Source organism: Strigops habroptila, chromosome 19, assembly GCF_004027225.2.
Source record: "Strigops habroptila isolate Jane chromosome 19, bStrHab1.2.pri, whole genome shotgun sequence".
In the NCBI taxonomy this organism is placed as follows: domain Eukaryota; kingdom Metazoa; phylum Chordata; class Aves; order Psittaciformes; family Psittacidae; genus Strigops; species Strigops habroptila.
In genome coordinates, this window is record NC_044295.2 from 2,195,119 (window position 1) to 2,209,326 (window position 14,208).

At 49.3% G+C, this 14,208-nt stretch overlaps 1 protein-coding gene across 4 annotated transcripts; it reads right to left on the reverse strand.

Moving 5' to 3' along the window:
• Window positions 1-234: 234 nt before the first annotated feature.
• Window positions 235-13,378, reverse strand: ETV4 (ETS variant transcription factor 4). Of its 4 annotated transcripts, none has more exons than XM_030508464.1 (12): window positions 13,027-13,378; window positions 12,851-12,941; window positions 12,673-12,720; window positions 9,439-9,492; window positions 6,092-6,218; window positions 5,336-5,494; window positions 4,710-4,954; window positions 3,293-3,367; window positions 3,125-3,193; window positions 2,602-2,774; window positions 2,111-2,212; window positions 235-1,474 (listed from the first exon to the last, which is right to left on the reverse strand). In XM_030508464.1, the coding sequence occupies exons 1-12, from the start codon at window positions 13,069-13,071 to the stop codon at window positions 1,253-1,255; spliced, it is 1,410 nt and encodes a 469-aa protein (XP_030364324.1). In that variant the 5' UTR covers window positions 13,072-13,378; the 3' UTR covers window positions 235-1,252. The 4 variants fall into 4 exon arrangements, with proteins under 4 accessions (XP_030364324.1, XP_030364323.1, XP_030364322.1 ...); XM_030508463.1 differs by having other exon boundaries at window positions 2,602-2,771; window positions 12,851-12,944; window positions 13,027-13,368; XM_030508462.1 differs by having other exon boundaries at window positions 12,851-12,944; window positions 13,027-13,368.
• Between the last annotated feature and the right edge of the window lie 830 nt (window positions 13,379-14,208).

A 14,208-nucleotide genomic window follows, 5' to 3' on the forward strand; every position in this document is an offset into this window, starting at 1 on the left:
CTCCGGGGCTGTTTCCCTGATGCAAGGTGCAGCCAGAGGTGACATGTTCCATTGTGATCCTTCAGTCCTGGCTGTAGGACTGGTTCTGTATTTCTGGAACTCCGGTGTGGTTCAGAAGTAAATGAGCATCCCTGAGCTCTGTGCATGAGCTACCCAAAGCTGTAAGCTGGGGCCGAGGAGCCAGGCAAAGCAAGCTCAGAAGGCAAGGGAGGACTAAGCTAGCCAGGGGCCGAATGAAGTTGCACTTGGCCAAAGACATAAACCAATTTATTAATTACAGTATTTTTTACACTCATAAATAGTAAAGGCAGTTTATACCAATGGAAGGGTTCCCCTTCACCCTCACTTTGGGGACACCAGAGGAAGTGCTTGGCAGGGTAGGAGGGACGGGAGCTGCCAGAACACCAAGTCTGGACTGCAGCAGGCACGCAAAGGCATCGGCAGAGAAGGCTGCCCTGAGTACCTGGCCTCAGGCACGGAGAGCTGCCTTTCCTGGCCCTCACGCCCAGGGACAAGGCTGAGAGGGTTGGCATTAGCCATGCAGGGGAGAGGCTACGGGGGAAATGAGGCTTTCAATCAATATACAGGATTTCCTCTACAAGGCTGGATTGGTAATGCTCTGGATTCAGCAGCTGCTGCAATCCTGGCCAGTGCCTCTGGCCACCCTGCTCAGATAGCCCTGGCATAAAGTGTTATGAGCAAGGAGGTGACGAGGCAGGACTATACATGTACAGGACACGTATGCCCCATCCCTACAAAGCAGTTCACAGGGAAGGTGTATGATCTGTGACTGCTGTGTTGCAGCCATCCTGCAACGAAGGCAAGGCTGGCCTTATGGAGGTGAGTCCATGCAGGTCAGAGACAGCCCTTACTGAGGGCAGGTTATACAGAGGTTCAGTACATGTGTAGGAGGAATGGAGTCAGCAGTAGCATCCTTGTATCTGTAACAGAGCCCAGGTGATGGCCCTAGGCTCGATATGCTGCAGAAGGTGCAGCTCTGCTGCTCGGGAGATGTCTGCTTCACTGAGCCCAAGCCCCATCCTGACAAATAGGGGAGGGTCTTACCACAACCACACAAGACCCCTGTTAGGTGCTTACCCACCCATGTACCTGAACCCTTTTCCTGACCAAAGCAGGTATTCATAGTTTAGTGCCACCCCAGGCTGGCCTGGAAAACTGCTTATACTGATTGAACACTAACCAGACTTCTACTATACACAAGCAAGGGTGGCAGAGCGTGCTCCCAGCAGTGCTAGTACGTGTAGCCCTTGCTGTAAAGCTGTGGAGGGAGGCTCCCAAGGTCTGGCAGATAAGGGGCATTCTCATCCAGGTGCGATAGAGGCACCGTGTCCTCCTCACTGACCTGCCGGTCCAACTCTGCCCTCAGCGCTGGCCGCTGGTTATCGGGGAAGGCCAGAGAGAACAAGGCTTCGGGCTCACACACGAACTTGTACACGTAGCGCTCCCCGGCCACCTGCAGGGGAGAGACGGGATGAACGCTGCAGGCACACGGGCAGCGCCGGGCAGTGCTCCTCAGCACCAGGGAGGTTTGCAAAACCTCTGTCCGCTCCAGCACGTTGCCCTGGGACGTGTCAGAGTTGTAAAGTTCTCCTGGTGCTGTCGTTCTGCTTGCTCTGGGCTCCCTTGGAACAGCTCTTGGGCAATGGGATGCTGTCCAGATAGCAACAGCATCCACAGACCCTGACTGGTCTGCACTGTGATGTGATTACACTCACAGCTATCCTCTCCAGTGCTCTGGAGCTGGAAGAGACCATCCCTGCCACATAGGACCAGCCCCCAAGCAGCCTTTTGCTCACCAACTGCAAGTCTGATTATACGTCCTTGCAGCTGCATAAATGCCAACTCCTGACTGAAGACATATACAGAAAAAGAAAGAAATCATTATTCCCCTTTGCTTTATTTCCCATACATTACCTAAATTCAGCTCCTTTACACATTCCTCATTTAACTGCTGCAAGGAGAAATTATAGGGAAAGAAAGCTCAGGATGCCTGGCTAGCTCAAGTACATCCTGTACCTGTAAGATTTCCTACCTCAAACATGAGAAGTGTCATTAAAGGCATAAAACCTCCATCTGTTTGCAAACTGACCTTCTGCATGATGCCTTTCTCATAGTAGTAGCGAAGGGATCGGCTCAGCTTGTCATAGTTCATGGCTGGACGGTTCTTTTGGATACCCCACAGCCTGGCTACCTGTAGAATAAAGCATCCAAGTGCATGAATGTCCCCATGAATGAACCCAACCCAAGGGCCAAAGAACATTATCCAGCTGATTCTCTTTTGAGGAATGGTACCACAACACAAACACACAATAATAGATTCAAACAACAATAATTTAGCAGCTTTTCAACAAGAAGAGTAAAACTCAAACTGAAGAACCCTGTATCATGAGAGTCATTCTCCTTCCCACTATAGAGCTCATTTGCTGTCAGCACCTGGCTTGCTGCAGGGTCGAGCAAATACCTCTGGCAGGCAGGAGCCTTCCCAGGGCAGAGGGAAAACCACTTGGGAATTTCCAGCCTCAGAAACAATGGCTGCTTCCCTTGAGCCTGTAGAGAAGCTAAATGGTTTAATGGTTTCACCTCTTCTGGCTCAATGAGCTTGAACTCCATCCCTCTACCAGTCCAGGCAATGAAGTGGGAATTGGTTGGATCATCTAATAAAGCCACAAGGAATTGCCAGAGCTGGAGAGATCCCCGTCGCTGGTAGGGGGGTCCTTCCCGGTACCCTCCGGCTTCCTGCTTGATGTCTCCTGCTGAGAACAAAGCGGGTGTTGCTCAGGTAACACTGCAAAGGCAGGTGCAAAACACAAAGAACATTTCACAAGTGGAATATTCCAGTTCAAGCTCAACAGAGCAGCCGATTCAGCAGCAGCTCTGCCACGAGGAGCTCTGGTGAACCTCGCAATTAAGCTACTTATGGTAGAAGGCTTTTTTGCTGCTAAAAAAGCTCAAGAAATGGGATCTCCCAAAGGCAGGTCTGAACCCCAGCTACCACCTCTGCAGGAACACAGTGTAACCAGCTATGCAGACAGTGCATAAGTGGCTGGCAAAGATGCTGGATAACCCCATCTGACACCCAAATGCCGAGCCATTGTTTTCCAACCTTCAAATTTTTCTGGAACAACACAGACGTCATCAGTGAAGGACCTCATCTGCTTGTCATAGCTGCAGCCTGAAAGAGGAAGCAACACAGGCAGTTGTAGACAAAGAGAGGGTAGTACCAGAAGGCAATGCAATGCAGGGAAAAGACAACAGTCACTGAGGTTCTTACCTAATGTATCTTCTGTATTTGAATGGCTTGGGTAACTCTCCACATTTACATACATGGAAGGGCAGCCAGGAACATCTACAGAGCAAGTAATAAACTCGTGTCATTAAAAAGCACAGGAGCAGAAGGAGCTTGATCTCAGAGGCAGGCAGGTAAGTGCCGCTTTCCAACCAACGTCCTCTTAAGGTCCTCCTAAAAGGTTAGTGGCAGACTGATAACGTTCTATGTCTCAGCCATCCCACCACAAGTTCATCTTCATCACGCTTCCAAGCATGAATTCCAGGAGTATTCTGGAATATATTATTCCAGTATACTGGAACACTATTCGGTAGTACTATCCTATGATGTCCTTCAGAGGAGGCAGGATCAGTCACCCATACACCACTCCATACAAAACCTTGGGCAATGGGCTGTTTGTATGACACCTCTCCCTCATTTTAATGTAAGATAATCGCACACTCTGCTGCTGTTTCCACAAGTGAGAAGGCATTACATTTCCCCAGGGGTGCTATGATCATCTTAATGGAGAGCAGCAGCATCTGAAGGTTTCCTACAGCCAGCGCCTCACAACTGTGATTGCAGATGTCTTCAGTCTCTCTGGCTTTTTCACACCAGATTCTCACAAACAGCTCAGGAAGCATAAAGGGAAGAATAGCCTGACTCTGAAAACAAGCAGCAAGTCTGCTCATGGTCTCTGTGCAGCTGCCTGAGCACTGCAGGTCATATCTTCTGTATCTTGTGCTTTCCGAAACTTGGTTTTCTGTTTCAAACCTATTTTTCATTCCCACCTGAAACGTAAGCTGTAACTGGGAGCTTGGGAAAGATTTACCTTCCATTTCCCTCAGACTCCTGTGTACAGCTATTGCTTGCAGCAGATATTTTGCTGATGCTAAGGGCAGAGGCTGCTCTGGGCTGACAGACCGGGTGTTATTGCAGTCATAAACTACTCTCACAAAAAGCATTCTTCTGGGTTTGCGCATTTTCTTCCCTTGTCTGGACAGAAAGACCTGGTGAAAGTGTAATATCAGCATAGCCACAGTGGTGGATTCTGTACCCTCACAGGAGCTTTTGACTTATCTACTTAGTTCTGCTAAAGGAAACAGTTCAAAATGTCCATTAAAATACCAGGAGACCAGAAGTAACATTCTCTCTGGAAGAGGGTGTTGTGATGTCAGGGTAGCAAGTTTTTGGACAGGTCTGCTGAAGACATAAGACTTATCCCTTGTGGAAGGATAAGAGGATCACCTACTCTGGTGTCTAAAGAGATGTTTCCACAATTATAACCCTCTTTCTCTTGTGCTCAGCTCGTTTCCCAGACCACACATATGCCTGAAGATGCTGTAGTAGCATTCTAAAGCCATCAGTGATGGATGTTCACCCAGGAGGTTACTCAGCCCTGCTGATGCCTGGTTCTTCCTACCTGAGTCGTACATATAGTCCACCTGCTCCTGCTTGATCATCAGAGCTGCTGGGTACTGGCGGCTGCTGCCCATCTGGCTGCCTTGCTCATACCGCAGGTCCTGGTACTCCCGCTTGAGGCCCTGATGAGGGTACGGGAGGCAGGGCTCAGACATCTGGCGCTGGTAGGCAATAGGGTCTTCCTGGGCTATGCCCTGCGAGGAGGGGAAGGAACGGCACATCTCCACAGGTGGCTGGTACACAGAGCTAGAAGAGGGGAGAGGACATGGGCTGGCTGCTTGCTTGGCCCTCTGATCTTGGCCCTGGTGCAGGGCTGGTTGAGGGACAGAAACTTTCTCAGCCTCAGCCTGTTACAAGGGCTGTAGGAGCTGTATGTGTGGCTGGGGCAAGGAAGGGACCCTAATGAAAGATGTTTCCAAGGGCAGCTACACAGCCCATCATCTGCAGAACCTGACAGGCTTACACTTCTAGACTTCTTCAAACCCAAGGCAGCAGTGGTGGCTCCCAGGCACTTTGAATGGCTGGAAACTGAGCACTTTAATCTGGATGCTGCAGCCCCTCCTCCCCGAACCACCAAGGAGGACAACCCTTCTTCCCAATGGCTGCCTCCTCCTGGCAGTAACTCACCTGTTTTCGTTGGGGTATCCACAGCTGGATGTGGGATGTGGTGGCCCCGCAGGGGTGAGGAAGCTTCTGTCCTGTCTTGGGAACTGTTGAAATGGTGACTGTATTGGGGTTCCTGGGTTGGGAGACTTGATTCCAACTTGTCTTGGTTGATCATAGGCACTGGGGTCAGTCAAACAGATATTGGAGCATTACAGTTCTCTGAGAAGGACCTGTGGCAGCAGCACAGGCAGACATGCTGTCCCTCTGTGCTGCCACCCAGGCCACAAAACTCCCAGCATACACTCCTTCCTTTCCGATCACTGGTTGCCCCCATGCAGAACAGCAATAACCCTTCAAACAGAGCACTGGATGTGTCAGTACTGAAGAACCCATATTATAACTCAGGCAAGCAGCTGGGACTGTGGGCAACGGTGTCAGGGATCTCCTTGCGGGGCAGGGTTTGGAAGGCAATGGGGAAGGAAAGGCACGTGATAGATGCTCTCAGCATCAGGATAGCTGAAGAACAGCGCCAGGGAAGAGAAAAAAGAGGTGAGCCCAGATCTACCCTACACAGGTCTGCACTATCCAGTGCAGTAAATGGAAGTATGAGCAGGCTGCCATGAGCTGACCCACTGGCTCATTTGTATTGCAGCACATGTGCACTGCCCTTACCCAGCAGACAGACCAGATTGTTGTCATAACACCTCATTATTAGATGATGCAGTAGTGCTTGATTTCAGAGCAGCTCCTGCCTCTCCCCTGTGCAAGCTGTGTTACCTGGTGTAAAGGCACTGCTCGCCATTGTGGTACTGGAATGGCTGCTTATGGGTGCAGGACAGCGCGGGGTCTGAGGAGGGACTCTGCGGCTCCTGTTTAATCTTAGCAGGAGGACTGTGAAAAGCTACTGTGGGGAGAGAAATGAAAGATCAGGTTGACACTTTTCTTGGTTATGGAGAGATAAATATGCTTGTATTTATATTTATCAGCCAGGAAGAAGTCAGTTGAGATTCCATCACCTTGTCCTTGTTCGGCTGGCTCAGAGGAACACCACCACGCACAAGTGTTTGCTGGAGCCGCCTGAGCTCTGCCCTCAGTTTAGTAGGATTTGTATGATACACCAACCTTACAAGAGCAAATCTAAGGTACTGTTAACATGCTCTGTGATAATCCAGGCAGTCTGGAAAGGATTTGAAGTGGGTATTTCCTGGGACAGACATTTTGCACATACTCTTATTTTTAACCCCATAAAAGCCAAGTTTTGGTTTGCATCAAGCAATATGCTCTTTCACTGGCATCCCTGGTGAGCATGTCTTGTGAGTAGCATTACCACGTGGCATTCAATTATAATGCACTAGTATAATACCCTGATGGTATTGTTTGTCCAGTAGATAATAAATGTCGGGGTTTTGTAGACACAGCTAAAAACCTGAAGGTTTTCTGAGGGAAAATCCTACTGCCTGCATTGCATTCTATTACAGGCTGTCACTGGGCTAACTTGCTCACAAGTAGTGGTTTCAGAAGCACGCCACTAATTTAGATAGCTAAAACCCCTTTTCCAGAGGAACTGCATCAGTGTTAAAGCACAGTAAAACCAGAAGTCTGACTTCCATGTCCTTGCTTTCACTATGATATCCCTCAAAGTTGGAAGAGCATCTTCCACCCCTCTCAGTATCTAATGTCATTAATCGTACCAGGTTAATACTAGTGCTTCCCAGGCAGGAGGCTGCCACACGGGCACTTTGCAGCTACCTGGGTAACTTCCAAATGCAGGTTTCCCTGTGCTGAATCTCTTCTGTGCTGATGGTCCAACACCCCTGGATGTGGGGCTGGGGGAACCCCTGAACTGCTCTGCTCAGCCAAAACATCAGTGACAACCCAGGCACAAAGGAAAAGGCTTTCTTTGCATTTTCAGCACAGTGGTTCATGGTTGTGGCCTAATGCAAACAAGAAGGGATAATTCTGGGCTGGTTAGAATTTCATGAATAACAAATGCGGGTTGCAGTTTACAGCACCAGGAAGTAGGATGTGAGTATTGTTACTTTTTATGCTTGATTAAATCCAGCAGGGAGCAAAACTGCCTTCAGTAGTTCCTCAGAAAAGCTTATCCTGGTCGAAGGACACAGTAAAGCATCTTCTACCTTTGCCTCTGGGCTCTGCTGATGCTGTTAGGAGGTCGCTGACACGTAGGAAGGAAAGAAAAGTGACCCCAGAAAGGTACATAAGGTTTAGGCTGGTTTTTCGAACAAGGGAAAAATCTCCCTCCACATCAAACCTGTGAACTCTTCATAAGCTACAGTCCTTCTTCACGAGCTCCCTCACACCTCTTCAAGCTGACACGATGCTGCTCACAAAGACTGGGATGTTCAGAGCCGTGAGGACAGTTTTCAGGATGGAAAGAAACATCCTCATCTGTTGATCCCTCATCTTTTTGCTAAGTTTGTTTCGGGGCTGACCTGAACTGTGTGTGCACCAGCCAGCCTCAAGCCAGTTCTCCCTTACATAAAGGACACATTGTCCCTTCAGAAGTGCTACTGCACTGGGAAGGCTGGAGAAATGTCTCCTGCTGTCTCTCTGCACAGGAGATTAAGGCCACTTTCTATTGCAAACACCCCTCTCTGGAATTAATTTTCTCAGCAAGAGGGGGAAAACCTGACTTCTTTTGCCTGCCTTTCGTTTCAGCCTGTGCCAGAGTAGCCCATCCTTATGCCCTGCCAGCACCCAAAGGGATCCAGCCAGCTTGACAGGAGCAATATAAATAAATGAATCCATAAGATACTGGAGCCTCAGATTGTGGCTGCTTCTGAGGGACAAGTGGCTCCCACGGCCACTCCTGGGGCTGCCATCAATCATCAGTCCTGGCACTAACAGCTCTTGGCACTGCCCAAGCTGCTGGCAGGTGAGTGCTGACCCAGTGGTCCTGCCTTGGGCTGGATTCTGTACCCCAGACATGACCCCCCTGCATCAGTGCCAACACCCCAGGCCCAGGCAAGAGTCGAAAGAGAAAAGGGTCTTTCTATGCTTGAGGCAGCCATTCCCCTTCTGTCTGCAGCAGCTCTTTCCAGTGGATGGTGTAAGCAGATATATAGAACCCATCTAAAAGTGCCAATGTGTCAACTGAGTCTGATGGGGGGGGAGCAGGGATGGACAAAACTAAACTGCTCTGCTCAGTACACTGCACTCCATTGAAGTGTCAAGAAGCTGGCTGTGCTAGGAGCAGCCAATTCTTTCCGGCCCCTATTAGCTGGAACAGGCTATTGCATTACAACCGGCTTATTCATTCATTCAGAGTGAAACATTGGACCGGCCCCTCTCCTCAGTTCTGGGCCAAAAAGAGGAAGAAACAAGATACATGACTCAGAGAGCAAACCCAGCTGTGCTGCAGGGCCAGTGGGAGGAAAGCAGAAAGAGCTGCATGGTCATTGTGTGGAAGGTTCCTGTACTTATACTTGGACCTGTGCAACATTCAGCTCCTTTGTAACGTGAAGTGCTTTGACCAGTTCTCAGAGCACACATTTATGGTACAGTTTCCCCACTTCTGTGCGAACACATGCAATCTGTTCATAAGAACAGAGAGCAAGCAAGCCAGCCAGCCCACCTCCAGGGATACTATGTCCCCATGCTGGGGCGGGCAGCAGAGAGGACCACTGTCTCACAGAGGCCATGCTGGCAGCAGATGCTCAGGCAGGGACCACGCAGGTGAGTAGAGCCCCCCAAAAGCACCTGCAGGGGACACAGCACCATAATTCCATGCATAGTCTGATTTATTTTGCTTTGGGTGGAGGAATAGCACAAATCTAACATTTGATCATCACAGTGATGCATTTTCTCACCTATTCACACCTACACCTAAATATTCACATCTACACCAACTGAAATACATATCTGTTGAAACCATTCAGCATAAGGGACTGTGCAGCTACTACCACACAAAGATACTTTTGCATTGTGCAAAAGTGGACAGTTAGCATGGGGCTTTTGTCACCATCACAACAATCTACTCCATAGCAATGCAGAAACAAAATGAGCACTTTAGCCCCAATGCCTGTGTGTTGCATTTATGGATTTGGTTGAAGTGTATCCTGCCCTTCTCCCCTGAGATGTGTGATCACCCCCATGCTACTTACAGTTTTCTGAATGAAAGTCAGGCACAAATTGCTCATCACTGTCTGGAACCTGAGCTGCCAGGGGAGGGAGAGAGGGAGAGAATTAGATTTGGCACTTTGTATGGTATAATTAACAGTAAGGCAGAATTAAGCCTATGCAGGAAAGATCTGAGCTTTCTGCTGGAATGCGCTTTAGTGGCTAAGGTGAGTTTCCCTTTGGGATTAATGAATACAGTTCTTTCGCCTGCAGATTTGCCCCTTAATAGCCTGCCAGCCTCCTTCTCTCTTACCTTGGAAATAAGGACAGCGGCAAGTTTATTAGCTCAGGGTTCACAATTTTCATTAGAAACAAACCACGTAGGGATTTTTAAGCATTTAGCATAGGAAAAGCAACAACCAACTAATAAATTTGGAAAGGCTATGCCAAAGTGATGAGCAGAACAGGAAACATCGATGCCTCCATGCACAATCTTTTCAGGAGCTCCAGAAGCAATGGGTACCTTGGCACTGGTGGGATAGTGCCAAGTAAATCAGCAGGAGAACATTTCAGAAGAACAAAAAGAATATCTGGTTGCATGAAGAGGAAATGATGAGTAGTATGTATAATGTTAATAGTATGTGTGGGTTTGCAATGGGAAACGTTGGTGTAGTCAAAGAAGAGCTGACAGCAACCAGCTGCTCTTTCCCCCAGAATCAGTGCACTAAAACTCATTTCAAGGCATCTGCCCTATGGACAGCATTGTTAGAACAAGTCCAAGAATAACAGCAAGGTCTGAGGTATTTGAATATGTCAAAGATTGTCTAACAAAGACATCTGAAAATCTGCAGAGGCCTCATTCCCTGTGGAACAGCCGATCTGACTGGAACAAGTTGTTGCTGAATGCGGTGAGCAGGGAAACAGTTAAGAGCATTAGCACAGAATCAGAGAATGGTTTGGGTTGGAAGGGACCTTAAAGCTCATCCAATTCCAAACCCCTTCCATGGGCAGGGACACCTTCCACTAGAGCAGGTGGCTTCAGTCCACCTCCTGAGCAGTGCTCCATTACCCAGAGACAGCAATTAATGCGGTAAAGAACTGAGCTTTGGGGTGTGCGCCCTGGGAGAATGTGGGGAGAACCTTAACCATAACACACGTTGTGTTAGAATATTTTATTACTTCTAACAATTACTTTTCCATCCCTTTTGCTGCAGGGGAGAGCCTGCAGCAGATTGATATTTCACAAAACCTCTCACAAACCGTTGCTGAAAGAAATGCTGCTGCTGGTACAGAACAGACCAACCGAGAGTTTGTGATCTTGCAGAGTGCACTCCCTCAGCTCTAAAGCAAAGGTGACGTAGTGAAAGTAAAGGGACACGGACAATGGAAACCCACTAATCTCAGTCACTTGCTAAGCTAGAAAAGACATGCCAAAAATAAACCTTGGGGAATAACACCGCATTAACAACAGGCAGGGGATTCGAATGGCTGGAGTGAGAGCGCACAGCCCTGCTGCTGCACAGTGCTACTTGCAGTCCTGTAGTAGAAGGCTACAGGGCCAAGTTGCCAGGAGAACATACATATTTTCATATTATCATAGAATGATTTTGGTTGGAAGGGACCTTAAAGATGATCTAGTTCCAACCCACAATATTCATTATCTACTTCATATAGCTGCAAGAGATAGACATATTCTTGTTCTGCCCGAACCTGCATCTACACTTAAAGTTATATATATATATTTCTTCTTATATTCTAAGAACATGCAATAGGGTTTGCATGAACATTTACTAACCATGTATAGCAGCAGGTTTCCTCTTTCTGTGCAGTGCTATGAGACCACGTGTGACCTTCCCTTCACCCCAGGGTACTTGTGAATTCATTCTACAAACACGCTGCTACTGACAAATGTACTGTAAGAGATTCTATGCAAATTCTTTAGATTAGTGAGCTAAAAATATTATCAAACATTAGAAATCAGTTCTGAAGCAAACTTATCTTCTCAGCAACTCCAGATTATTGAACAGTTAAGAGAAACCCGCCTCAAGGATGTGTGCACATTAGGAGATCTAGGACATGAGCAGCAATGGATTTTTCAGCCCTGATGCAAGTCAGGTGAGTGTTTCAACCCTGAACATACTCCAGGTGATTCCTCTTGCATCTTTCCAACCCTCCCAGTCCTGAACGCTGCCTGATCAGCATCATTTCAGATTGACATGAACAAAAAATCTCTGACTTTGGGTTTTTTTTCCCCTTAATCTTTCTTAGTTCACAAAAACCTTTTTGGAGACTTAAAACCCCTTTTTCATAGGATTGTTCTTTCATTGTGGTATAATGAGGGGAAATAACTCTGTTCAAAATGCCATGTGTATTTTTATATTATTACTGTGAAAAATTTGTTAAGTACCTATCTCACAACAAGCACATTTCTATTTATCAGTTCTGTGCTTGACGATCTGGTTTGAATGTTGATTAATCAAATCAAAATCGATCATTCGTAGTACTGGAATCAGAGCAAATTCAGTGCACTGTGTAAAAATGGTTTCACTTGGAATTCATGAGACTTCCTGGGATTTGAAATTTGCTCTTTCTTAAAGTCAAAAGGCAAAACAATTTAGACACCGAGCTGAGCAGTGTGTAAATTCCAGGAAGGTCCCTTCAAAGAGTTATCTTAAAAAATTTAAATTAAAAAAAAAAAAAAGAAATAAATTAAGAGAAGAATTTTGTGCCCCAATTTAAAAAAAGAATTTATTGTTTGTGTAAGAAAATATCAACGTTCTGGCAACCAACAAAGATAAACTGAGAGAGGAGATTTAGATTAGACCTGAGGCAGAAGCTCTTCCCTGTGAGGGTGCTGAGGCGCTGGCACAGAGTGCCCAGAGAAGCTGTGGCTTCCCCATCCCTGGCAGTGTTCAAGGCCAGGTTGGACACAGGGGCTTGGAGCAACCTGCTCTAGCAGAAGGTGTCCCTGCCCGTGGCAGGGAGTTGGAACTGGGGGAGCTTTGATGTCCCTTCCAACCCAAACCGTTTATGAAATTAGCATGAAATCGAACCAGTTACAAGTAGCCTGAAGCGAAAATTGTAACCAGGGAAATAAGTGGCCAACTGCCAAGTTCCATTCACCAGCAAACACCCGGCACCATAGTGCGATTCACGCGTCTTCGTTCGCACAAGCCAGAGGCTGGCAAGTCTGAATAAAGCGCTGACAGCCTGAAGCCGGGCAAACGGAGCACAAGAGCGGCAAGAGACAGACAGAAGGGAGCGAGGGAAGCACCTACCTTCTGTCAGCCAGGTCTCCTGGAGCCTGCCCAAGTCCTGGAAGAGCTCTGCGCGGAAAGCGAGAGGTTTCCTCAGCGGAGTGCTGGGGAGGGACTGCAGAACCGGGCGGCGGGGGACCCGCTCCTCGCCCAGTCGCCTTCACCTTCACTGTCACCATCCCCTCCCGCGCCCCCTTACCTTCCGAATCCTGCGCCGGCGGCAAGCCCGGATCTCCGGCTCTCTTCCCAACGCCCATCAGAGCTCCGCCGGGAGCCGCCTGGCCCGGAGGCTGCTGCGGGAGGAGCGGATCAGAGTGGGGTACCCGTCCGGAGCGGGGCCGACCCCGAGCCTCTACCCGCGACCCTCCCGCTCACCTGCGGGAGCGTGAACGGCACCCGCTGGTCCAGGTATCCCTTCATCCCGCCGCCCGTGCACCGCCTCCGCGGGGCTGCCGGCTCTCGGCGGGTCCCCAGGGAGGGCGCAGGGGGAGGCTCTCTGCGGGCCGGTCTGCTCCCTGCCTATCGCGCTCTGCGGCCGGCCGGGAGGCAGCGCGCTCGGCACGGTTCCCCCGCGCTCCCGCCGTCCGCGGGAGGCGGCGATCGCGCCGCGGCTGCCGAAACTTGAGCTGCGAGGCGGGAACGAGCCCGTCAGCTCCAGCCGGGACGAGCCCCCCCGTCCGGGACAGCGGCCCCCGCCCCGGCCGGTCCCGGTCCCGGTGCCCGTCCCTCACCGGCGGCGCCTCGCGGCCCACGCGGAGCCCGGCGCGGCCCCGCCCCCCTGGGCCGTCAGGCCGCTGCGGGGCCGGGGGCGGCCTCCCATTGGCCCATCGCCGCGCTCGCGGCCGCGGCTCGCCCACTCCTTTGTTCCAGTGAATTTGTGAATGAAGCTGAGGGCTGGGGCACGCCAGCCAATCCGTGCTCCCGCTGGCCCTGGTGTCGTGAACAGTGGGCGGAGTTTAGCCTTCAGGGCCAATCGGAGCTCAGCACTCTGGCATTCATTCAATGACGAAGCTCCCATTCATAAAAAAACCTCTCGAAGTTCATTGATGAAAGGCTGCAAAGGCGCTCCAGCTATGCCTGTGGTGAGTGGCAGAGCTGTGCTTAGCCTGCCCTTCCAGGCACCCACCCAGCGTAGCACACGATCGGGCTTGCCCTTTCTCACGCACACTGCAGCCATTTCAAAGCTGTCTTCAGGTACATTCAGTTCTGTTCTTGGGGAAGTAACCGAACTTTCAACAAGATACAGAGGGGAAAAAATCTCACTCGTGCCTTTGGAATGAAAATAAAGCAAGCCCTGGCTACCAAAATCAGTTTTACTCTTGCCAATGTTGAGGGACAAGAACTTAAAAGCAAAATCTCGTCCTGGAATTTGCACAGCAGAAAAGCGGGTTTGCTCTTGTGCATACCAGTGCATCCTGCCATTCTTTCACATTCCTCCTTTAAGTCCCATGGTCACATTTAATATTTATTGATCCTATTTATCCTACAAAAAATACCAGAAACAGTTGGGACCTGGTGATGAGAAAATAATCATTCATGGAACGTTATCTCCTGACA